The sequence below is a fragment of the Oncorhynchus keta genome, unplaced genomic scaffold, assembly GCF_023373465.1.
Source record: "Oncorhynchus keta strain PuntledgeMale-10-30-2019 unplaced genomic scaffold, Oket_V2 Un_scaffold_3531_pilon_pilon, whole genome shotgun sequence".
Lineage (NCBI taxonomy): Eukaryota > Metazoa > Chordata > Actinopteri > Salmoniformes > Salmonidae > Oncorhynchus > Oncorhynchus keta.
In genome coordinates, this window is record NW_026290920.1 from 407,884 (window position 1) to 432,936 (window position 25,053).

At 47.0% G+C, this 25,053-nt stretch overlaps 1 protein-coding gene across 1 annotated transcript in view; it reads left to right on the forward strand.

Moving 5' to 3' along the window:
• Positions 1-358: 358 nt before the first annotated feature.
• The window catches only part of tnfaip8l3 (tumor necrosis factor, alpha-induced protein 8-like 3), a 45,214-nt gene continuing 20,519 nt past the window's right edge, over positions 359-25,053 (forward strand). Inside the window, exon 1 of the mRNA XM_052515904.1 lies at positions 359-991. Coding sequence (XP_052371864.1) covers positions 946-991 — 46 coding nt within the window. The 5' untranslated portion in view covers positions 359-945. The remainder of the gene's footprint in view (positions 992-25,053) is intronic.

The window sequence follows — 25,053 nt, forward strand, 5'->3', positions numbered from 1 at the left end:
GTCAGAGCGGTACAGGGTTCTCTAATGACTGACTATGAGCCAATAACCAGGAGGAAGGGGGAGAGGAGGGAAGAAGGGCAGGGGAAGGAGGAAGCGGGGAGGAGGGAAGGGGAAGAAGTGGAGGGGAGGGAAGGGGGAGGAGGGAAGGGGAAGAAGTGGAGGGGGAGGGAAGGGGGAGGGAAGGGGAGGAGGGAAGGGAAGGGGCAGGAGCGAAGGGGAAGGGGGAGAAAGAGGGAAGGCAGGGGATTGAGCTTGTGGTGAAAAAACTAGCTACTGCTGCTACTGGCTTCAGTTTCTCCTCTCCCACAGTGAAACGCACACATAACTTAATGATCAGAGAGAGAGAGAGAGAGACCGCATGCAGAGAGAGGGGGTTAGCGCTTGCAGAGAGGGAGTGAGCACAGGAGGAGAGAAAGGGAGTGTGACAGAAAATAAAGATAGATATTGAGAGCGCTGAGGAAGAGTGACAGAGAGTGACAGCCCAGAGAGAAAGAGAGGGAGGGAAGGAAAGAGAGGGAGAGAGGGAGGGAAGGACTGACCAGAATGACGGAGGGAGGAGGGACAGGAGGAGGAAAGAAGAGGAGAGGAAGAGAGATATTGAAAGAGTCAGCACAGTTAGCGAGTGAGGGAGGGAGCCAGTGAGAAGAGAGAAAGAAAGAGGGAGAAAGAGGGAGCAAAAAAATAAAGAGCAAAAGAGGTACAGCTCAGCAAATCAGGGCTTTCAGCCAGCACAGCTATTCCCTACTCAGCTGTTGTGTTCCAGCCAGAGAGGAGAGTTTCACTCGATAGAGCAACAAAAAAACGAGAGAAAGAGAGAGGGGAAGAAGCTAACTCGCTGTGGAAGAGTGGGAGAGAGAAAGCGAGAGAGCGAGAGAGCAAGGGAGACAGAGAGAGCGAGAGAGAGAGAGAATAAAAGGTTCTCTGTCCAGAGTTTAGGAGGAGAAAATGGATTCCGACTCGGGGGAGCAGAGTGAGGGGGATCTCTCTCCAGGTAAGATTGCTTGCCAATGTGTGTGTGTGTGTGTGTGTGTGTGTGTGTGTGTGTGTGTGTGTGTGTGTGTGTGTGTGTGTGTGTGTGTGTGTGTGTGTGTGTGTGTGTGTGTGTGTGTGTGTGTGTGTGTGTGTGTGTGTGTGTGTGTGTGTGTGTGTGTGTGTGTGTGTGTGTGTGTGTGTGTGTGTGTGTGTGTGTGTGTGTGTGTGTGTGTGTGCTTGTGTGTATGTGGCTGTGTTTATATGTGTGTATACGTGTTTGTTTGTGTGTGTCTATTCAAACTTGTAGTAGGGAGAGGTTTCCATTAATGGTTAAAAGGTTAGGATTGGACTGTGATCTTTCCTGTGTTTATCTCTGGTCTGTACATGCGGAGTTGCAGCCTGCCCTCCGCTCTGTGTGTGTCTGTAAGCCGGCTCAGTGTGTGAGCCGCGGCCATGATTAGCGGGCCAGGCAAGCTGAGACACGTGTGTGTGTGTGTGTGTGTGTGTGTGTGTGTGTGTGTGTGTGTGTGTGTGTGTGTGTGTGTGTGTGTGTGTGTGTGTGTGTGTGTGTGTGTGTGTGTGTGTGTGTGTGTGTGTGTGTGTGTGTGTGTGTGTGTGTGTGTGTGTGTGTGTGTGTGTGTGTGTGTGTGTGTGTGCATGTCAGTGAGTGCGTGCTTACGTACATACGTGTCTGTGTGTGCATGATTGTGTGTGTGTGTCAAGCTATTAGATTTGATAATAATCAACACATCTACTAGGGGCCTCCTCTGTACTCTCCTCCCCTCAAGTCATCCTCTCAGAGGATACATCAATATTTAACTGACAGGTTCTGTCTGACTACATGGACAGAGTGTGGCTCTCGTCTTACGTTCCAATACAGAGATCAATATTTAGACATAATGTGCGTCCCAAATGGAACCCTATTCCCTATATAGCACACTACTTTTGACCAAAGCTCTAATAGGCCTTGGTCAAAGTGGTGCACTAAAATGGGAACATGGTGTCATTTGGAACGCAGTCTTACAGATGTAGGATCTTTATTAAATCCATCTAAAGTTTGTCATTTCCACTTTAACATTTCAGACTTTATTTGCTCTAACAAAAAACCTACAAAGAAATTACATGAATTATAACCCACATAATAATTCACACTTCATGTTACTGCAGGATTATTTTCCTGGTGTATCAAACTGGCCCAAATGAAGTTCCTCCATCTGTATTGTGTGTCTATGAAAGTTGTATGGTTGTAAAGTTTTCTTTTAATGTATTTTTTTAAGCCTATCCCAAACCTTAACCCTATGTCTGAACTTAACCCTAACCTTAAAAATTCTGAGTTTATGCCTAAACTTAACCTTGAACACTTAGAAATTTGACGTTTGAGAAACGTGGATGGACGTCTAATTGTGACATGAGATTGTGAGAGCTGGTAGCATTAATCATAGGAATACTTTCAGAAGGCCTGTTGACATAGTAATGTTGGCACATGCTGTAATATACAACATCAGGTGTCCTCAGTATTGCTCCCCATGTCTGAAAGTCCCCTGTTCTTTACCATATCTCTAATGTTGTGGTTTATCTTCAGTCACAGGACCCCTAACCCCTCTGAGCCCTGTGTGAAGGGCCGTGTTTACGTTTGGTCTGGTTTTTAAAATTGTTTGGGGAGACAGAGGCTTACTGTGCTGGAGGCATTAGGATATCCTTAAAGCCTACAGCATTCTCACTCTCCTGCTCTCTCACTGACTCTCTCTCTCTCCTCTCTGCTGTGATGGCACACTTTCTCTCACTCTCCCCACATCTCACTGACTCTCTCCTCTCTCTCTTAAGTCAGTCTTTCTCTCACTCTCCCCACATCTCACTGACTCTCTCTCTCTTCTCTCTCTTTAGTCACTCTTTCTCTCACTCTCCCCCTCTCTCACTGACTCTCCTCTCTCTCTCTTTAGTCACTCTTTCTCTCACTCTCCCCACATCTCACTGACTCTCTCCTCTCTCTCTTAAGTCACTCTTTCTCTCACTCTCCCCACATCTCACTGACTCTCTATCTCCTATCTCTCTTTAGTCACTCTTTCTCTCACTCTCCCCACATCTCACTGACTCTCTCCTCTCTCTCTTAAGTCACTCTTTCTCTCACTCTCCCCACATCTCACTGACTCTCTCCTCTCTCTCTTAAGTCACTCTTTCTCTCACTCTCCCCACATCTCACTGACTCTCTATCTCCTATCTCTCTTTAGTCACTCTTTCTCTCACTCTCCCCCTCTCTCACTGACTCTCCTCTCTCTCTTTAGTCACTCTTTCTCTCACTCTCCCCACATCTCACTGACTCTCTCTCTCTCTCTTAAGTCACTCTTTCTCTCACTCTCCCCACATCTCACTGACTCTCTATCTCCTATCTCTCTTTAGTCACTCTTTCTCTCACTCTCCCCACATCTCACTGACTCTCTCCTCTCTCTCTTAAGTCACTCTTTCTCTCACTCTCCCCACATCTCACTGACTCTCTCCTCTCTCTCTTAAGTCACTCTTTCTCTCACTCTCCCCACATCTCACTGACTCTCTATCTCCTATCTCTCTTTAGTCACTCTTTCTCTCACTCTCCCCCTCTCTCACTGACTCTCCTCTCTCTCTTTAGTCACTCTTTCTCTCACTCTCTCCACATCTCACTGACTCTCATCTCTCTCTTTAGTCACTCTTTCTCTCACTCTCCCCCTCTCTCACTGACTCTCCTCTCTCTCTTTAGTCACTCTTTCTCTCACTCTCCCCCTCTCTCACTGACTCTCCTCTCTCTCTTTAGTCACTCTTTCTCTCACTCTCCCCACATCTCACTGACTCTCTCCTCTCTCTCTTAAGTCACTCTTTCTCTCACTCTCCCCACATCTCACTGACTCTCTCTCTCCTATCTCTCTTTAGTCACTCTTTCTCTCACTCTCCCCCTCTCTCACTGACTCTCCTCTCTCTCTTTAGTCACTCTTTCTCTCACTCTCCCCCTCTCTCACTGACTCTCCTCTCTCTCTTTAGTCACTCTTTCTCTCACTCTCCCCACATCTCACTGACTCTCTCTCTCTTTAGTCACTCTTTCTCTCACTCTCCCCACATCTCACTGACTCTCTCCTATCTCTCTTAAGTCACTCTTTCTCTCACTCTCCCCCTCTCTCACTGACTCTCCTCTCACTCTTTAGTCACTCTTTCTCTCACTCTCCCCACATCTCACTGACTCTCCTCTCTCTCTTTAGTCACTCTTTCTCTCACTCTCCCCAAATCTCACTGACTCTCTCTCTCTTTAGTCACTCTTTCTCTCACTCTCCCCACATCTCACTGACTCTCTCCTCTCTCTCTTAAGTCACTCTTTCTCTCACTCTCCCCACATCTCACTGACTCTCTCTCTTCTCTCTCTTTAGTCACTCTTTCTCTCACTCTCCCCCTCTCTCACTGACTCTCCTCTCTCTCTTTAGTCACTCTTTCTCTCACTCTCCCCACATCTCACTGACTCTCTCCTCTCTCTCTTAAGTCACTCTTTCTCTCACTCTCCCCACATCTCACTGACTCTCTATCTCCTATCTCTCTTTAGTCACTCTTTCTCTCACTCTCCCCCTCTCTCACTGACTCTCCTCTCTCTCTTTAGTCACTCTTTCTCTCACTCTCCCCACATCTCACTGACTCTCTCCTATCTCTCTTTAGTCACTCTTTCTCTCACTCTCCCCCTCTCTCACTGACTCTCCTCTCTCTCTTTAGTCACTCTCTCTCACTCTCCCCACATCTCACTGACTCTCTCCTCTCTCTCTTAAGTCACTCTTTCTCTCACTCTCCCCACATCTCACTGACTCTCTCTCTCCTATCTCTCTTTAGTCACTCTTTCTCTCACTCTCCCCCTCTCCCACTGACTCTCCTCTCACTCTTTAGTCACTCTTTCTCTCACTCTCCCCCTCTCTCACTGACTCTCCTCTCTCTCTCTTTAGTCACTCTTTCTCTCACTCTCCCCACATCTCACTGACTCTCTCCTCTCTCTCTTAAGTCACTCTTTCTCTCACTCTCCCCACATCTCACTGACTCTCTTCTCTCTCTTTAGTCACTCTTTCTCTCACTCTCCCCCTCTCTCACTGACTCTCCTCTCTCTCTTTAGTCACTCTTTCTCTCACTCTCCCCCTCTCTCACTGACTCTCCTCTCTCTCTTTAGTCACTCTTTCTCTCACTCTCCCCCTCTCTCACTGACTCTCCTCTCTCTCTTAAGTCACTCTTTCTCTCACTCCCCCCACATCTCACTGACTCTCTCTCTCTTCTCTCTCTTAAGTCACTCTTTCTCTCACTCTCCCCCTCTCTCACTGACTCTCCTCTCTCACTTTAGTCACTCTTTCTCTCACTCTCCCCCTCTCTCACTGACTCTCCTCTCTCTCTTTAGTCACTTTTTCTCTCACTCTCCCCACATCTCACTGACTCTCTCTCTCTTTAGTCACTCTTTCTCTCACTCTCCCCCTCTCTCACTGACTCTCCTCTCTCTCTTTAGTCACTCTTTCTCTCACTCTCCCCACATCTCACTGACTCTCTCCTCTCTCTCTTTAGTCACTTTTCCTCTCACTCTCCCCCTCTCTCACTGACTATCCTCTCACTCTTTAGTCACTTTTCCTCTCACTCTCCCCACATCTCACTGACTCTCTTTTCTTTCTTTCATTCTTTTGTGACTCTCTCTACCACCCCTATCTCTCTAACTCACTTTCCCCTTCCTCCTGTTGCCTGTCTCTCTCTCTCTTTCTCTCTCGTCCCCCCTCTTCTACCCCTCTCTTTATCTATCTCTCTCATCCCCCCTCTTCTACCCCTCTCTTTATCTATCTCTCTCGCTGGCATTTTAATCTTGCTCAAAGCAGAGGCAAGTGTCTAAAGCTGTGATCCTTCATTCAAATTATTCTCTTTTTAGAGGGAATTATATCTGAACAAAGCTACAAGACAGGACTCCTCAAACAACCATAACACTGTCTGTTAATACAGTAGGTAGGAGAGGGCAGGAGAGGGTAGGAGAGGGGAGGAGAGGGGAGGGGAGAAGGGGAGGAGACGGGGAGGAGAAGGGAGAAGGGGAGGAGAGGGGAGGAGATGGGGAGGAGAAGGGAGAAGGGGAGGAGAGGGGAGAAAGGGAGGAGAGGGGAGAAGGGGAGGAGATGAGAGAAGGGGAGGAGATGGGAGAAGGGGAGGAGATGGGAGAAGGGGAGGAGATGGGAGAAGGGGAGGAGAGGGGAGAAGGGGAGAAGATGAGGGAGAAGGGGAGGAGAGGGGAGAAGGGGAGGAGAGGAGAGGGGAGAAGGGGAGGAGAGGAGAGAAGAGGAGGAGAGGGGAGAAGGGGAGGAGAGGGAAGGAGAGGGGAGAAGGGGAGGAGAGGGGAGAAGGGGAGGAGAGGAGAGAAGAGGAGAGAAGGGAAGGGGAGGAGAGGGAAGGAGAGGGGAGAAGAGGAGGAGAGGGGAGAAGGGGAGGAGAGGGAAGGAGAGGGGAGAAGGGGAGGAGAGGGGAGAAGGGGAGGAGAGGGGAGAAGGGGAGGAGAGGAGAGGAGAGAAGGGGAGGGGAGAAGGGAAGGAGAGGGGAGAAGAGGAGGAGAGGGGAGAAGGGGGGGAGAGGGGAGAAGGGGAGGACATGTTTGGTTATATTTCTCTTTCTATGGTCTATTGACTCCTATCTACTCTCCTGGGCCCTGTGAACTCACTGGACTACCCTGTCTCTCTCTCTCTCTCTCTCTCTCTCTCTCTCTCTCTCTCTCTCACACACACATACCTTTCCCATGGCACACACCCATTTACTGCCCTTCACACACATTATCCCTCTTGCAGCCCAAACACTCTTCTCCCTTCCTACAAACACACCCTTACACCCTTGAACACACACACACATACATTGCCAAAATCCAGAAGCTGGAAGCTGGAAAATCTTTCAAACTCAGAAGAGAGAGAGAGAGAGAGAGAGAGAGAGAGAGAGAGAGAGAGAGAGAGAGAGAGAGAGAGAGAGAGAGAAGAGATGGAGGGAGGCCCTGACTGGAAAAGACGACTCAGGAAAAAGAGAGAGAGAGGAAAAGAGAGAGAGATGGAGGGAGGCCCTGACTGGAAAAGACGACTCAGGAAAAGAGAGAGAGAGGAAAAGAGAGAGAGATGGAGGGAGGCCCTGACTGGAAAAGACGACTCAGGAAAAGAAAGATGGAGGGAGGCCCTGAATGGAAAAGACGACTCAGGAAAAGAGAGAGAGAGGAAAAGAGAGAGAGATGGAGGGAGGCCCTGACTGGAAAAGACGACTCAGGAAAAAGAGAGAGAGGAAAAGAGAGAGATGGAGGGAGGCCCCTGACTGGAAAAGGGAGGCCCTGACTGGAAAAGACGACTGAGGAAAAGAGAGAGATGGAGGGAGGCCCTGACTGGAAAAGACGACTCAGGAAAAGAGAGAGATGGAGGGAGGCCCTGACTGGAAAAGACGACTCAGGAAAAGAGAGAGAGAGGAAAAGAGAGAGAGATGGAGGGAGGCCCTGACTGGAAAAGACGACTCAGGAAAAGAGAGAGAGAGGAAAAGAGAGAGAGATGGAGGGAGGCCCTGACTGGAAAAGACGACTCAGGAAAAGAGAGAGAGAGGAAAAGAGAGAGAGATGGAGGGAGGCCCTGACTGGAAAAGTCGACTCAGGAAAAGAGAGAGAGAGGAAAAGAGAGAGAGATGGAGGGAGGCCCTGACTGGACTGGAGAGATGGAGGGAGGCCCTGACTGGAAAAGACGACTCAGGAAAAAGAGAGAGAGAGAAAAGAGAGAGAGATGGAGGGAGGCCCTGACTGGAAAAGACGACTCAGGAAAAGAGAGAGAGAGGAAAAGAGAAAGATGGAGGGAGGCCCTGACTGGAAAAGACGACTCAGGAAAAGAGAGAGAGAGGAAAAGAGAGAGAGATGGAGGGAGGCCCTGACTGGAAAAGACGACTCAGGAAAAGAGAGAGAGAGGAAAAGAGAGAGAGATGGAGGGAGGCCCTGACTGGAAAAGACGACTCAGGAAAAGAGAGAGAGAGGAAAAGAGAGAGAGATGGAGGGAGGCCCTGACTGGAAAAGACGACTCAGGAAAAGAGAGAGAGAGGAAAAGAGAGAGAGATGGAGGGAGGCCCTGACTGGAAAAGACGACTCAGGAAAAGAGAGAGAGAGGAAAAGAGAGAGAGATGGAGGGAGGCGCTGACTGGAAAAGACGACTCAGGAGAAAGTGATTTTTCCTCTAGTTGCAATAAAAGAAGAGTTTAGGTCATAAACACCAGCACACCTCGCAGCAGGGCCTGAAGTGTGTGTCTCTGCATTCCATGGTCTGACTCCGTTAGAATCCCCCAACTTATTCAGTTTAAAGAGGCAGACCCTTTACTGAAACATGGAATTAGTCTTCACTTTTAGGTCACAGGAAACACTGATCTTGCTTTTCACACCCGGATGAAATCATTGGCTGTGGACTTTGTGGAGCCGGGCTGTCCGATGGAACCGCAGTAATCTCTTTGTGAGTGTGTGTGTCTGTGTGTGTTTGTGTGTGTGCGTGTGGCTGTGTGTGTCGCTGTGCATTTGAGTGTGTGTGAGTTTATGTGCATGTGTGTGTGTTTGTGTGTGAGTGTATGTGCGTGTGTGTGTGAACCACAGTCATTTCCTCCAGGCCTAGTATAGTTGATTAGTCAGTGATATGGCAGCCAGGCTGACTATAGCAACAGTCCCAAACCAACACTGGAGTAGATCTGATGCCTGATGGGACTGATGCCTTTTAGCAAAGCCTGACTGATCCACTAGTGCTCTAGTCAAAGTGCTCTAGTAAAAGTGCTCTGGTCAAAGTGCTCTAGTCAAAGCGCTCTGGTCAAAGTGCTCTAGTCAAAGCGCTCTAGTCAAAGTGCTCTGGACAAAGTGCTCTGGACAAAGTGCTCTAGTCAAAGTGTTCTGGACAAAGTGCTCTAGTCAAAGTGCTCTGGACAAAGTGCTCTAGTCAAAGTGTTCTGGACAAAGTGCTCTAGTCAAAGTTTTCTGGACAAAGTGCTCTTGTCAAAGTGCTCTAGTCAAAGTGCTCTATTCAAAGTGTTCTGGACAAAGTACTCTGGTCAAAGTGCTCTGGTCAAAGTGCTCAAAGTGCTCTGGTCAAAGTGCTCTAATCAAAGTGCTCTGGTCAAAGTGCTCTGGTCAAAGTGCTCTGGTCAAAGTGCTCTGGTCAAAGTGCTCTGGTCAAAGTACTCTGGTCAAAGTGCTCTAATCAAAGAGCTCTAATCAAAGTGCTCTGGTCAAAATGCTCTGGTCAAAGTACTCTAATCAAAGTGCTCTGGTCAACGTGCTCTGGTCAAAGTACTCTAGTAAAAGTGCTCTGGTCAAAGTGCTCTAATCAAAGTGCTCTGGTCAAAGTGCTCTAATCAAAGTGCTCTGGTCAAAGTGCTCTAATCAAAGTGCTCTGGTCAAAGTGCTCTGGTCAAAGTGCTCTGGACAAAAGTAGTACACCAAGAAGGGAATAGTGTGCCATTTGGGGGCAAAATCGTGATCACTACAGTATATTACTAAATCATCACTCACACAGTATGACTACACAACTATATTACTGACTATTGTTTTGTTATTAGCCTTTAAATCATAATAATAATAATAATAATATATGCCATTTAGCAGACGCTTTTATCCAAAGCGACTTACAGTCATGTGTGCATACATTCTACGTATGGGTGGTCCCGGGGATCGAACCCACTACCCTTATTGGAGCAGTGGTTAGCATGTCTGTCTATATGGGCTGGAAAACCCGGGATGGAGACCCGCAAGGGCGTTGCACTGTCACTGTTTGTTAAAATCACTACAGTAATGTGTACCATTGGATCTGGAACTCTCCTGTCTCTTCTCTTAGATCCACCATGTGGTTAACATACACATTAGAGGAACTCAACAGACCCTGACAGGCCCAAGGCTCTGTGTGTGTGTGTGTGTGTGTGTGTGTGTGTGTGTGTGTGTGTGTGTGTGTGTGTGTGTGTGTGTGTGTGTGTGTGTGTGTGTGTGTGTGTGTGTGTGTGTGTGTGTGTGTGTGTGTGTGTGTGTGTGTGTGTGTGTGTGTGTGTGTGTGTGTGTGTGTGTGTGTCCTTCATAGAGCTCATGGTAAGGGATGGTGCCAGTCTCTCCTGAGGCTTTGACTAGCTGTGCATCTACAACACACTCTGATGGACTTAAAGACACACACACCCATGGAAAGAGAGGGAGAAAGAGAGAGAGAAACATAGAGAATGAGATAGTGAGAGAGAGAAACATAGCGAGCGAGAGAGACACACACATATAATAGTAGATCCAGCTCTTTCACATGTTGGAAATGTTTAGGCCTCCCAAAAAAGTAATCAAATGCACATTGACACTAACAAATGTTTTAGTTCCACAAAAAGCCGTTGAACTCACTGGGCCTTTTATACCAGGATGTGTCTGAGACAGTGTGAATTACTGGCTTTAGATTCACTCAGCTCCTCTCTTTTACCTCAGCTTTCTGAATTAACTAGTAAACAAACAAATGGGCCAAGGTTATGGGGAAGAGTTGGCAGAGAGAGTGAGAGCGAGAGAGAGAGCGAGAGAGAGAGAGAGAGAGACCCAACCAAGTCATGAGAGAACAAAAATATATTTACTTGACTCATTGGAAAGAATTAACCAAAAACCTGAGCAAACTGGAATGCTTTCTGGCCCTAAACAGAGAGCACAGTGGCATAATACCTGACTTTGACTACATACAGACTCATTGACCATATCCTTTCTATTGAGATAGGCCACCATACGCAGACCTGGCTCTCTTTATGCCCACTGTCCACAAAGTGAGGTGGAAACTCAGCTGCACTTCATAACCTCCTGCCAAATGTATGACCATATTAGAGACACATATTTCCCTCAGATTAAACAAACCCACAAAGAATTCAAAAGCAAATCAAATGTTGATAAACTCCCACATCTACATGGTGAAACACCACAGTGTGCGATTACACTGTGGTATTTGCTATACGAGACCTGTTGCTATACGAGAAGGGCAACCAGTGGAGTACAAACACCATTGTAAATTAAACTTATATTTATCTGTTTATTTGTTTTCCTTTCATACTTTATCTTTATACACATTGTTACAACACTGTACAAAGCCAATAATATTACATTTGAAATGTCTCCATTCTTTTGAAACTTTGTGACTGTATTGTTTACTTTATTCATGATTGTTTACTTCATTACGGTGTACTGTCTATTTCACTTGCACATGTTCCCCATTCCAATAAAGCCCTTTGAATTTAATTCAATTGAGAGAGAGAGAGAGAGAGAGAGAGAGAGAGAGAGAGAGAGAGAGAGAGAGAGAGAGAGAGAGAGAGAGAGAGAGAGAGAGAGAGAGAGAGAGAGAGAGAGAGAGAGAGAGAGAGAGAGAGAGAGAGAGAGAGAGAGAGAGAGAGAGAGAGAGAGAGAGAGAGAGAGAGGAAGAGTGAGAGAGTTGGCCGTGGTGGTGTTTTGGTCATTGAAGCAACTTCATGCTGAGTCTTGGCTGAGGGGAAGACTAGAGAAGACTCTGGGACCGGAAAACCTCTTTCTTTCATTCTCTCACTCTCCCTCTTTTCACTCTCTCACTATCTCCTTTCGCCCTCCTTCCCCCATTTCTCTTTCTCATCTTCTATGAATCTGAAGGAGAGAAGAGCTCACCTGCTGGGGCACCTAGAATGCAGAGAGATGAGAAAAGTAGAGAAAAAGTAGAGAAAGAAAGGAAGAATGAGAAAAGGGGAAGAGAGAAAAGGGGAAGAGAGAAATAGAGAGAAAGAAAGAGAAAGAAAGAGAAAGAGAATTACAGACAGCCTGACCTCAATGACCCCATATAGATTGAAGACAGACCAGACTGCAGGACAGAATACTCACTGCTAAAGAGAGCTGGTTCATTCCTCTCGGCATACCTCTCTCCCTCCCTCCTTTCACTCTCTCCTTACCGTTCCCTGTCCATTTTATCACCCTTTCTCTTTCCATCACTGTCTCCATTCCTCTTCTTTTCCAACTCTCTCTTGCTCTCTTGTTTTTCACTCTCTCTCTTTCTACCTTTCCATTAGTTTATCTTTCATCTGCCTTTCCATCTCTCTCTCTCTCTTTTTCAGTGTCTCTTTTAATTGATTTAAATTCAAATGGGCTTTATTGGTGTCACGAACCTCGCTGAAGAGGGTGCCTCTTCCTGTCCGGGCGGGGCTCGGCGGTCGTCGTCACCGGCCTATTAGCTGCCATCGATTCCTTTTCCGTTTGTGTTGGTTAGTGGTTGATTGGGTACACCTGTTTTGTATTAGGGTTTGTTTGTAGGGTATTTAAGGGCACTAGGACCGCTGGGTATTTGTGCGGGCTTGTTTATTGTTACTCTGTGTTTGATGGTGTGATTTGTTTTCTTATCTTTATTCTCTGGTCTATTTTGTCCTGTTGTTTTGGACTGGCAACTTTTATACGCCCTGTGTGTTGGCGTGATCATTTTCAGTTGCACCGGTGTAATAAATTTGATAAACGACAGAACCCTGCTCTCTGCGCCTGATTCCATCCACCACTCGTTATTCGTAACAATTGGCATGGGAAACATGTTTATATTGCCGAAGCAAGTGAAAAAGACAAGAAACAAAAACCTCCCTTTCTATTTCTCTTTCTCTCTCTTTTCCTTTAAAGTTATAGAGAGTTATCTGTGTGTGTTTCAGGCCAGAGAGAGGAGAGGAGAGGAGAGGAGAGGAGAGGAGAGGGAGGAGGGAGAGGGGAGGGGAGGAGAGGAGAAGAGGGGAGGGAGAGGAGGGGAGGAGGAGAGGAGAGGAGAGGGGAGGGGAGGGAGGAGGGGAGGAGGAGAGAGAGGAGAGGAGAGGGAGGAGAGGAGGAGGAGAGGAGAGGAGAGGGGGAGGGGAGGGGAGGGGAGGGGAGGGGAGGGGAGGAGAGGAGAGGAGAGGAGGGGAGAGGAGGGGAGGGAGGGGAGGGGAGGGAGAGGAGAGGAGAGGAGAGGGGAGGGGAGGGGAGGGGAGGGGAGGGGAGGGAGGGAGGGGAGAGGAGGAGAGGAGAGGAGAGGAGAGGAGAGGAGAGGAGAGGAGAGGACTAGCGTTTTAAACCCCTCTTTTTTATTATGATCCGTCACAGTTTATCATTACACACACACACACACACACACACACACACACACACACACACACACACACACACACACACACACACACACACACACACACACACTAGTCCTACAAAAGCCTTTGAGTCTCTCGCCTCCCTGTCTTCTTCTCTCTAGAGAGGACGGAGAAGGTGAGGTTAGACAAGAAAAGACAGAGGGTGAATGTTCCATCCAGAAGTCACAGTTCTCTCCCCCACTTCTCTCCCTTTCCCTCTGACTCTTCCTCTCTTTTTATCTCTCAGTGCTATGACAAGCTATAACATGCTATTAGGCTCCCCCCACCCCCTCTCTACTCTCTCTCCTTCTCTCTCTCTCTTTCTCTTCTTTTTTCTCCATTTCTTTGTGACTCAAACTGTGACAGGCTTTCAGGCCTATGGCTCATCAGTGAGTCAAAAAGGGACATCATCCTCCCTCCCTATCTCAGCTCCACAGGGAGCTGACCACATAAACACAAACACACAGTTCTTCAGTTGCAATGACAAGCCACCATCTCAGACTGATTACTGATGGAGTCCCAGAGCGAGAAAGAGAGAGAGAGGGAGAGAGAGAGAGAGAGAGAGAGAGAGAGAGAGAGAGAGAGATGTTAAAGAGTTTGCTATACTTAAACTCTTTCACATCATCCTTAGCTCTGGCATCTTCCCCAATATTTGGAACCAATGACTAATCACCCCAATCCACAAAAGTGGAGACACATTTGACCCCAATAACTACCGTGGGATATGCGTAAAAGCAACCTTGGGAAAATCCTCTGCATTATCAGTAACAGCAGTCTCATACATTTCCTCAGCGAAAATAATGTACTGAGCAAATGACAGATTGTCTTTCTACCAAATAACCATCCAACAAACCACGTATTCACCCTGCACACCCTAACTGACGAACAAACAAACCAAAACAAAGGCAAAGTTTTCTCATGCTTTGTTGATAAAAAAAAGCTCTTGACTCAATTTGTTATGAGGGTCTGATTTACAAATTGATGGAATGTGGTGTTGGGGGAAAAAACATATGACATTATAAAATCCATGTACCCAAACAACAAGTGTGCAATTTGTTTGTTTGTTTGGCCAAAAACACACTCATTTCTTCCCACAGGGCCGTGGGGTGAGACAGGGATGCAGCTTAAGCCACACCCTCTTCAACATATATATCAACGAATTGGCCAGGGCACTAGAACAGTCTGCAGCACCCGGCCTCACCCTACTAGAATCTGAAGTCAAATGTCTATTGTTTGTTAATGATCTGGTGCTTCTGTCCCCCCAATTAACCTGTTGCGACGAGCCATCCCGGATCCGGGATCGTGAATACAGCCTCAAGCTCATTACCATAACGCAACGTTAACATTCATGAAAATCGCAAATGAAATGAAATAAATCTATTTGCTCTCAAGCTTAGCTTTTTGTTAACAACACTGTCATCTCAGATTTTCAAAAATATGCTTCTCAACCATTGCAAAACAAGCATTTGTGTAACACTATTGATAGCCTAGCATAGTATTATGCCTGACATTCAGCAAGCAACATTTTCACAAAAACCAGAAAAACATTCAAATAAAATCATTTACCTTTGAAGAACTTTGAAGAACTTCAGATGTTTTCAATAAGGAGACTCTCAGTTTGATAGCAAATGTTCAGTTTAAAAAAAAAAATTGTGTTGACAAATCGCTCCATTTTCTTCATCACGTTTGGGTAAAAATAAAAAAATAAAAATAAAATAAATAAATAAATAAGTCATTAAAACGCTAACTTTTTTTCCAAATTAACTCCATAATATCGACAGAAACATGGCAAACGATGTTTAGAATCAATCCTCAAGGTGTTTTTCACATATCTACCGATGATAAATCCTTCGTGGCAGGTGACTTTCTCTTCTGAAGAAATGGAACGCACATGGACCTAGAGATTACGCAATAATTTCGACACAGGACACCGGGCGGACACCCGGCAAATGTAGTCTCTTATGGCCAATCTTCCAATGATATGCCTACAAATACGTCACAATGCTGCAGACATCTTGGACGAACGGCAGAGAGCATAAGCTCGTTCACGGCACATTCACAGCCATATAAGGAGACGATATTAAAACAGAGCTTCAAAAATTCAGCTCATTTCCTGTTTAATGTTTCATCTTGGTTTCGCCTGTAGCATCAGTTCTGGGGCACTCACAGATAATATCTTTGCAGTTTTGAAAACGTCAGAGTGTTTTCTTTCCAAAGCTGCCAATTATATGCATAGTCGAGCATCTTTTCGTGACAAAATATTGCGCTTAAAACGGGCACGTTTTTTTTATCCAATAATGACATAGCGCTCCCATAGGTTGAAGAGGTTAAGATCTGTCAAAAAAAAACTTCTGTTAAAGAACCCGTTGTCTATTTGTGGGTGTGAGGTCTGGGGCCCGCTCACCAACCAAAAATTCACAAAATGGGACAAACACCAAATTGAGACTCTGCATACAGAATTCTGTAAAAAATATCCTTTGTGTACAATGTAAAACATAAAATAATGCATGCAGAGCAGAATGAGACTGATACCTGCTAATTATCAAAATCCAGAAAAGAGACATTCGATTCTACAACCCCCTGAAAGGAAGCTATTCCCAAACCTTCCATAACAATGTCATCACCAACAGAAAGATTAACCTGGAGAAGAGTCCCCTAAGCAAGCTGGTCCTGGGGCTCTGTTCACAAAATACAAACAGACCCCACAGAGACACAGGACAGCAACACAATTAGACCCAACCAAATCATGAGAAAACAAAAAGATAATTCCTGACACATTGGAAAGTATAAACAAAAATGCTGCGAAAACTGGAATGCTATTTGGCCTTAAACAGAGAGTACACAGCGGCAGAATAACTGACCACTGTGACTGACCCAAACTTAAGGAAAGCTCTGACTATGTACAGACTGAGTGAGCATATCCTTGCTATTGAGAGAGGCTGCCATAAGCAGACCTGGCTCTCAAGAGAAGACAGGCTATGTGCCCACTGCCCACAAAATGAGGTGGAAACTGCACTTCCTAACTTCCTACCAAATGTATGACCATATTAGAGACACATATTTCCCTCAGATTACACAGACCCACAAAGAATTTGACTCCCATGTCTATTAGTTGAAACACCACAGTGTGCCATTATAGCAGCAAGATTTGTGACCTGTTGTCACAAGAAAAAGGGCAACCAGTGAAGAACAAACACCATTGTAAATACAACCCATATTTATGTTTATTTATTTTCCCTATTATTTTTCCCTATTTATTTTCCCTATTTACTATTTGCACATAATATGACATTTGACATTTCTTTATTATTTTCAAACTTTTGTGTAATGAGTGAAATGATTACTGTTAATTTGTTTTATTCTTAGTTTACTATCTATTTCACTTGCTTTGGCAACATAAACATATGTTTCCCCTGCCAATAAATACATTGAAATTGAAATTGAATTGAATTGATAGAAAGAAAGAGAGAGAGAGTGGTTGTTCCTAAATTCTTGAATCTCTCCTGGGTTCTCAGTCTGAGCTCAGTCTCAGCCATGACACACCACATCTATGCTACCACTTCCTTACCCAAACCCAGCCCCAACCCTCAGCCCTATACAGCCAGATCAAACGCAGCCCCAACCCTCAGCCCTATACAGCCAGATCAAACCCAGCCCCAACCCTCAGCCCTATACAGCCAGATCAAACGCAGCCCCAACCCTCAGCCCTATACAGTCAGCTCAAACCCAGCCCCAACCCTCAGCCCTATACAGCCAGCTCAAACCCAGCCCCAACCCTCAGCCCTATACAGCAAGATCAAACTCAGCCCCAACCCTCAGCCCTATACAGTCAGCTCAAACCCAGCCCCAATCCTCAGCCCTATACAGTCAGCTCAAACCCAGCCCCAACACTCAGCCCTATACAGCCAGCTCAAACCCAGCCCCAACCCTCAGCCCTATACAGTCAGCTCAAACCCAGCCCCAATCCTCAGCCCTATACAGCCAGCTCAAACCCAGCCACAACCCTCAGCCCTATACAGCCAGATCAACCCCAGCCACAACCCTCAGCCCTATACAGTCAGCTCAAACCCAGCCCCAACCCTCAGCCCTATACAGCCAGATCAAACCCAGCCCCAACCCTCAGCCCTATACAGCCAGATCAAACCCAGCCACAACCCTCAGCCCTATACAGCCAGATCAAACACAGCCCCAACCCTCAGCCCTATACAGTCAGCTCAAACCCAGCCCCAATCCTCAGCCCTATACAGCCAGCTCAAACCCAGCCCCAACCCTCAGCCCTATACAGCCAGATCAAACCCAGCCCCAACCCTCAGCCCTATACAGTCAGCTCAAACCCAGCCCCAACCCTCAGCCCTATACAGCCAGATCAAACCCAGCCACAACCCTCAGCCCTATACAGCCAGATCAAACCCAGCCCCAACCCTCAGCCCTATACAGCCAGATCAAACCCAGCCCCAACCCTCAGCCCTATACAGCCAGATCAAACCCAGCCCCAACCCTCAGCCCTATACAGCCAGCTCAAACCCAGCCCCAATCCGCAGCCCTATACAGCCAGCTCAAACCCAGCCCCAACCCTCAGCCCTATACAGCCAGATCAAACCCAGCCCCAACCCTCAGCCCTATACAGTCAGCTCAAACCCAGCCCCAACCCTCAGCCCTATACAGCCAGATCAAACCCAGCCCCAACCCTCAGCCCTATACAGTCAGCTCAAACCCAGCCCCAACCCTCAGCCCTATACAGTCAGCTCAAACCCAGCCCCAACCCTCAGCCCTATACAGTCAGCTCAAACCCAGCCACAACCCTCAGCCCTATACAGCCAGATCAAACCCAGCCACAACCCTCAGCCCTATACAGCCAGATCAAACCCAGCCACAACCCTCAGCCCTATACAGCCAGCTCAAACCCAGCCCCAACCCTCAGCCCTATACAGTCAGCTCAAACCCAGCCCCAACCCTCAGCCCTATACAGCCAGATCAAACCCAGCCACAACCCTCAGCCTTATACAGTCAGATCAAACCCAGCCACAATCCTCAGCCCTATACAGCCAGATCAAACCCAGCCACAACCCTCAGCCCTATACAGTCAGCTCAAACCCAGCCCCAACCCTCAGCCCTATACAGCCAGATCAAACCCAGCCACAACCCTCAGCCCTATACAGCCAGATCAAACCCAGCCCCAACCCTCAGCCCTATACAGCCAGATCAAACCCAGCCACAACCCTCAGCCTTATACAGTCAGATCAAACCCAGCCACAATCCTCAGCCCTATACAGCCAGATCAAACCCAGCCACAACCCTCAGCCCTATACAGTCAGCTCAAACCCAGCCCCAACCCTCAGCCCTATACAGCCAGATCAAACCCAGCCACAACCCTCAGCCCTATACAGCCAGATCAAACCCAGCCCCAACCCTCAGCCCTATACAGCCAGATCAAACCCAGCCCCAACCCTCAGCCCTATACAGCCAGCTCAAACCCAGCCCCAACCCTCAGCCCTATACAGCCAGCTCAAACCCAGCCACAACCCTCAGCCCTATACAGCCAGATCAAACCCAGCCACAACCCTCGGCCCTATACAGCCAGATCAAACCCAGCCACAATCCTCAGCCCTATACAGTCAGCTCAAACCCAGCCACAATCCTCAGCCCTATACAGCCAGATCAAACCCAGCCCCAACCCTCAGCCCTATACAGCCAGATCAAACCCAGCCCCAACCCTCAGCCCTATACAGCCAGCTCAAACCCAGCCCCAACCCTCAGCCCTATACAGCCAGATCAAACCCAGCCCCAACCCTCAGCCCTATACAGCCAGATCAAATCCAGCCCCAACCCTCAGCCCTATACAGCCAGATCAAACCCAGCCCCAACCCTCAGCCCTATACAGTCAGCTCAAACCCAGCCCCAACCCTCAGCCCTATACAGCCAGCTCAAACCCAGCCACAACCCTCAGCCCTATACAGCCAGATCAAACCCAGCCACAACCCCTAACGCTAGAATACACACTGTTAGCGCAGATGGATTTGTCTATAGGAATCTTTGGTGTTACTCTATTATTGTAACCCTAGATGAAATCGCTGTGTTTGGTTATGCAAAAATACATGCCGATTTGTTTACCTGGTACAGGTTCCGTGATGATGCTATCAGTATGTATGTAATATGTATAGAGTATGTAAATCCCCTACAAAGGAAGCTGGTTATTATTATATTGTATCTCTAACATCTGAACAGTGCATGATGACTATAGTGAATGTGTTACTTCAGGTAGCTCACCCAGCCTGCACCTGTGAAATGTACTGGTGGTACTACAGTACGGCCTTGTAAAAAGAACACTTCTGTCAACGTCATGTGATCTATCAAACTCCAGCGGACAGTTCTGCCTCCAGTAATATGTCTACCACTAGTCTACCAGTCAGACAGTCAACAGTTTGTAACAACTCCTGAAAGTCTATATTTGATTTGCTCTTAAAAACTGGACATCCCATGACAGTACGCTGTGCCAACAAATCCAGACTTACCGTAGCCTTTAGTTAATTAAAGTGTATCTTCACGAGACATAAACGCAATTAAATAAGTTCATTTTGTAACTTTTTCCCCCAAAAATTCTAAGCAGCCCTCAGGGGTTTAGTCATTTTAATTAAGGTGCATGAAAATGTCATTCATTAACTTACTAACTTTCTCCAAATTCTTTCTTTATAGGTAGAGATGTGTTATGTTTACTGTTAATTTTTATTGTTTATTTCACTTTATATATTGACTTTATATATTATCTACCTCACTTGCTTTGGCAATGTTAATTAACACATGTTTCCCATGCCAATAAAGCCCTTGAATTGAATTGAATTGAGAGAGAGTGAGAGAGAGAGACAGAGAGACAGAGAGAAAGAGAGAGACAGAGAGCGATAGAGATTGAAGGAGAGCGGGAGAGAGGGAGAGAGACATAGAGAAAGAGAGAGCCAGAGAGAGAGAGGGAGAGACACAGAGAAAGAGAGAGACAGAGAGTGAGAGGAAGAGAGGGAGAGAGAGAGCAAGAGCAAGGGAGAGAGAGAGAGCAAGGGAGAGAGAGGAGAGAGAGAGAGAGAAGAGAGAGAGAGAGAGAGAGAGAGAGAGAGAGAGAGAGAGAGAGAGAGAGAGAGAGAGATTGAAGGAGAGCAGGAGAGAGGGAGAGAGACTGAAGGAGAGCGGGAGAGAGGGAGAGAGACATAGAGAAAGAGAGAGACAGAGAGTGAGAGGGGAGAGAGGGAGAGAGAGAGCAGAGAGAAGGGGGGAGAGAGAGAGAGAGAGAGAGAGAGAGAGAGAGAGAGAGAGAGAGAGAGAGAGAGAGAGAGAGAGAGAGAGAGAGAGAGAGAGAGAGAGAGAGAAGAGAGGGAGAGAGACTGAAGGAGAGCAGGAGAGAGGGAGAGAGAGAGCAAGAGAAAGGGAGAGAGAGAGAGAGCAAGAGAAGAGAGAGAGAGAGAGAGAGAGAGAGAGAGAGAGAGAGAGAGAGAGAGAGAGAGAGAGAGAGGGGAGAGAGAGACAGAGAGCAAGGGAGAGAGAGCAAGAGAGAGGAGAGGGGGAGAGAGAGAGGGGGAGAGAGAGAGAGAGAGAGAGAGAGAGAGAGAGAGAGAGAGAGAGAGAGGGGGGAGAGAAGAGAGGGGAGAGACAGAGAGCAGTGGAGAGGGAGAGAGAGAGAGAGAGAGAGAGAGAGAGAGAGAGAGAGAGAGAGAGAGAGAGAGAGAGAGGGAGAGAGAGAGGGAGAGGGGGGGAGAGAGAGGGAGAGAGAGAGAAAGAGAGAGGGAGGGAGAGAGAGAGAAAGAGGTTACTGACGAAAACTGATGTGAAGTGACAAAGACGTCCTTTATACCCACACTCCGGCACGTTAGTGCAGCTGGGCAGTGTGTATGTGTGTGTGTGTGCATGTGTGTGCGTGTGTGTGTGTGTGAGTGTGTCTGAAAGTGATACTACAGAAGTGAATCATACAGTTGAGCCGGGAGTTACCAGACTAGCCCCTCTACCCCGCCGCCACTGGGATAGATATTAAATCCCTCCCCTCAACAGATACAGCAGTAAAACTTCTTACATAATCTACAGTAGTAAAACAGACACGCACATAAAAACATGTTTGAAACAGACCACTATAGTCCCTGTGCCCAAGAACACTAAGGTCACCTGCATAAATGACTTTGACAGGCTGGTCTTGGCTCACATCAACACCATTATCCCAGAAACCCTAGACCCACTCCAATTTGCATACCGCCCAAACAAATCGACAGATGATGCAATCTCTATTGCACTCCACACTCCCTTTTCCCACCTGGACAAAAGGAACACCTATGTGAGAATGCTATTCATTGACTACAGCTCAGCGTTCAACAACATAGTGCCCTCAAAGCTCATCACTAAGCTAAGGATCCTGGGAGTAAACACCTCCCTCTACAACTGGATCCTGAACTTCCTGACAGGGCTGCCCCCAGGTGGTAAGGGTAGGTAACAACCCATCTGCCACGCTGATCCTCAACACGGGGGCCCCTCAGGGGTGCGTGCTCAGTCCCCTCTTGTACTGCCTGTTCACTCATGACTGCACGGCCAGGCACGACTCCAACACCATCATTAAGTTTGCCGATGAGACAACAGTGGTAGGCCTGATCACCGACAACGATGAGACATCCTATAGGGAGGAGGTCAGAGACCTGGCTGTGTGGTGCAAGGACAACAATCTCTCCGTCAACGTGATCAAGACTAAGGAGCTGATTGTGGACTACAGGAAAAGGAGAACTGAGCACACCCCCATTCTCATCGACGGGTCTGTAGTGGAACAGGTTGAGAGCTTCAAGTTCCTTGGTGTCCACATCACCAACAAACTAACATGGTCCAAGCACACCAAGACAGTCGTGAAGAGGGCATGACAAAACCTATTCCCCCTCAGGAGACTGAAAAGATTAGGCATGGGTCCTCAGATCCTCAAAAGATTCTACAGCTGCACCTTCGAGAGCATCCTGACGGGTTGCTTCACTGCCTGGTATGTCAACTGCTCAGCTTCTGATCGCAAGGCACAACAGAGGGTAGTGTGCACGGCAAAGTACATCACCGGGGCCAAGCTTCCTGGCATCCAGGACCTCAATACCAGGCGGTGTCAGAGGAAGGCCCTAAAAATGGTCAAAGACTCCAGCCACCCTAGTCATGGACTGTTCTCTCTGCTACCGCACGGCAAGCTGTACCGGAGCGCCAAGTCTAGATCCAAGAGGCTTCTACACAGCTTCTACCCTCAAGCCATGAGACACGTGAACATCTAATCAAATGGCTACCAGACCATTTGCATTGCCCCCCTCTTCTACGCTGCTGCTACTCTCTGTTATTATCTATGCATAGTCACTTTAATAACTCTACCTACATGTACATATTAACACAATTACCTCGACACCGGTGCCCCCCGCACATTGATTCTGTACCGGTACCCCCTGTATATAGTCCCCCTATTGTTATTTTAATGCTGCTCTCTAATTATTTGTTTTTCTTATCTCTTACTGTTATAAAGTATTTTCTTAAAACTGCATTGTTGTTTAAGGACTTGTAAGTAAGCATTTCACTGTAAGGTCTACCTGTTGTATACAGCATTTCATTGTAAGGTCTATATACCTGTTGTATTCGGCGCATGTGACAAATACCATTTTATTTTATTTTATTTGAACTCCTTAGAGCAGGTACAGTAGTAAAACTCCTTAGAGCAGGTACAGTAGTAAAACTCCTTAGAGCAGGTACAGTAGTAAAACTCCTTAGAGCAGGTACAGTAGTAAAACTCCTTAGAGCAGGTACAGTAGTAAAACTCCTTAGAGCAGGTACAGTAGTAAAACTCCTTAGAGCAGGTACAGTAGTAAAACTCCTTAGAGCAGGTACAGCAGTAAAACTCCTTAGAGCAGGTACAGTAGTAAAACTCCTTAGAGCAGGTACAGTAGTAAAACTCCTTAGAGCAGGTACAGTAGTAAAACTCCTTAGAGCAGGTACAGTAGTAACACTCATTATATCAGCATTACACACAACACAGCATGCCCTGTTTTCTAGAGCAAAGGAGAGAAAGCACTACAGGTTCTATTAGACTTCAGTTATCTCTAGCCACCACTAACTAAAGCTCAATGGGAGTGATATAGGAAAATGTTGAAATGGACAAATCCACTATAACCAACTGATGAAGTAAATCACACAACTTAAAGGTGAGCCAAAGTTTGTAGTGGCTGTTTAAAGAACATCCAACTATGGATTACAGTTTTCCCTACCGATAGACTACTTTCAGGGTGAGGAACCATGTAACATCAAGTTGTACATTCCCCAACTTTCCCTTTAACAGAACTACTCAGGGTAACACTCCAAATACACGAATCAGATAGAACTGTTTAGTTCCTGTGAATGAATTACACCAATGTTTTGCTTAACACTTGTAAATGCCATCAGGAAAATGTTTAAATTCAGAGATTTTGAAAAGGTGGGTGGAGATTCGTAAACATTTTCAAAAAGATGGAACATTGTGGAAGGCCAGGATAGATAGATGAGAGGAGATAGAGGAGATAGTGTGTGTGTGTGTGTGTGTGTGTGTGTGTGTGTGTGTGTGTGTGTGTGTGTGTGTGTGTGTGTGTGTGTGTGTGTGTGTGTGTGTGTGTGTGTGTGCGTGTGTGTGTGTGTGCGCGTGTGCGTGTGCATGTGCGTGTGTGCGTGTGCGTGTGTGTGCGTGCGTGCGTGACTGTGTCTGGCCACAATAACCCAGTGATAGGTGAAGACGATCTTGATATGCCACTGATTAACATGGTTCTGTTGCAGTGAACAACTTCCTACAGGTGGTAGTTGACCTGTGTTGTATTAGTTCTGTGTGCTATGAACACACATAATGTTTGGATGAAACACCATTGACAAGCTGTCAGCAGAGTATAACTAGGTAAATATGGGTGTCGGACTTGGGTGTATACATACACACACAGGGGCATGCGTACACACAACCATGCACAGATGGCCACACACACACACACACACACACACACACACACACACACACACACACACACACACACACACACACACACACACACACACACACACACACACACACACACACACACACACACACAGTGAGGAGAGAGAGATGCTGGGTGACCTTCTCACTGTCAAGCTGCCACAGCCTTCTATTATCTATTATCTCTCTATGTTGATGCTCACTCTCTCTCTCTGTGTGTGTGTGTGTGTGTGTGTGTGTGTGTGTGTGTGTGTGTGTGTGTGTGTGTGTGTGTGTGTGTGTGTGTGTGTGTGTGTGTGTGTGTGTGTGTGTGTGTGTGTGTGTGTGTGTGTGTGAACAGCGTCAGTGCTCTGTTGACTCCAGATACCTGATACGTCTGTCCGATGGTGTGTGTGTGTGTGAACAGCGTCAGTGCTCTGTTGACTCCAGATACCTGATACGTCTGTCCGACGGTGTGTGCGTAAGCAGAAACCAGGGTCTATGAATGTCCTACTACGGAACATCATCATAAACACACACACACACAGGGCGATGACTTAATAACACAACTCCCAGACCCCTCCCTCAGGTACATAGACTGGTACAGGCCTTAACATGATGATGACTTGGTTTTGCTGATGTAAAGGGAATGTCTGGCTGTAAGGATATACTCTATGGTAATAATATATGCCATTTAATAGTACCATCCAGTTTGCCAGTATACTGTGGAAAGCTTTGACTAAACCCAGATCTTTCATGTCTACTAACACAGAGGAGTGGGACGGGCTAGGGGTGGCCTACACACACACACACACACCATAGTCTGCTAAACGACTTACGGTTAGCTGGCTCCCTCCACAACAAAGATGTATGGGCGAGGGGCTGTTTATGGGCGGAGGTACAGGCTGTGTTATTTGTATTTGTATTTATATTTATTATAGATCCCCATTAGTTCCTGCCAAGGCAGCAGCTACTCTTCCTGGGATCCATTTGCTTCTGCCAAGGCAGCAGCTACTCTTCCTGGGATCCATTAG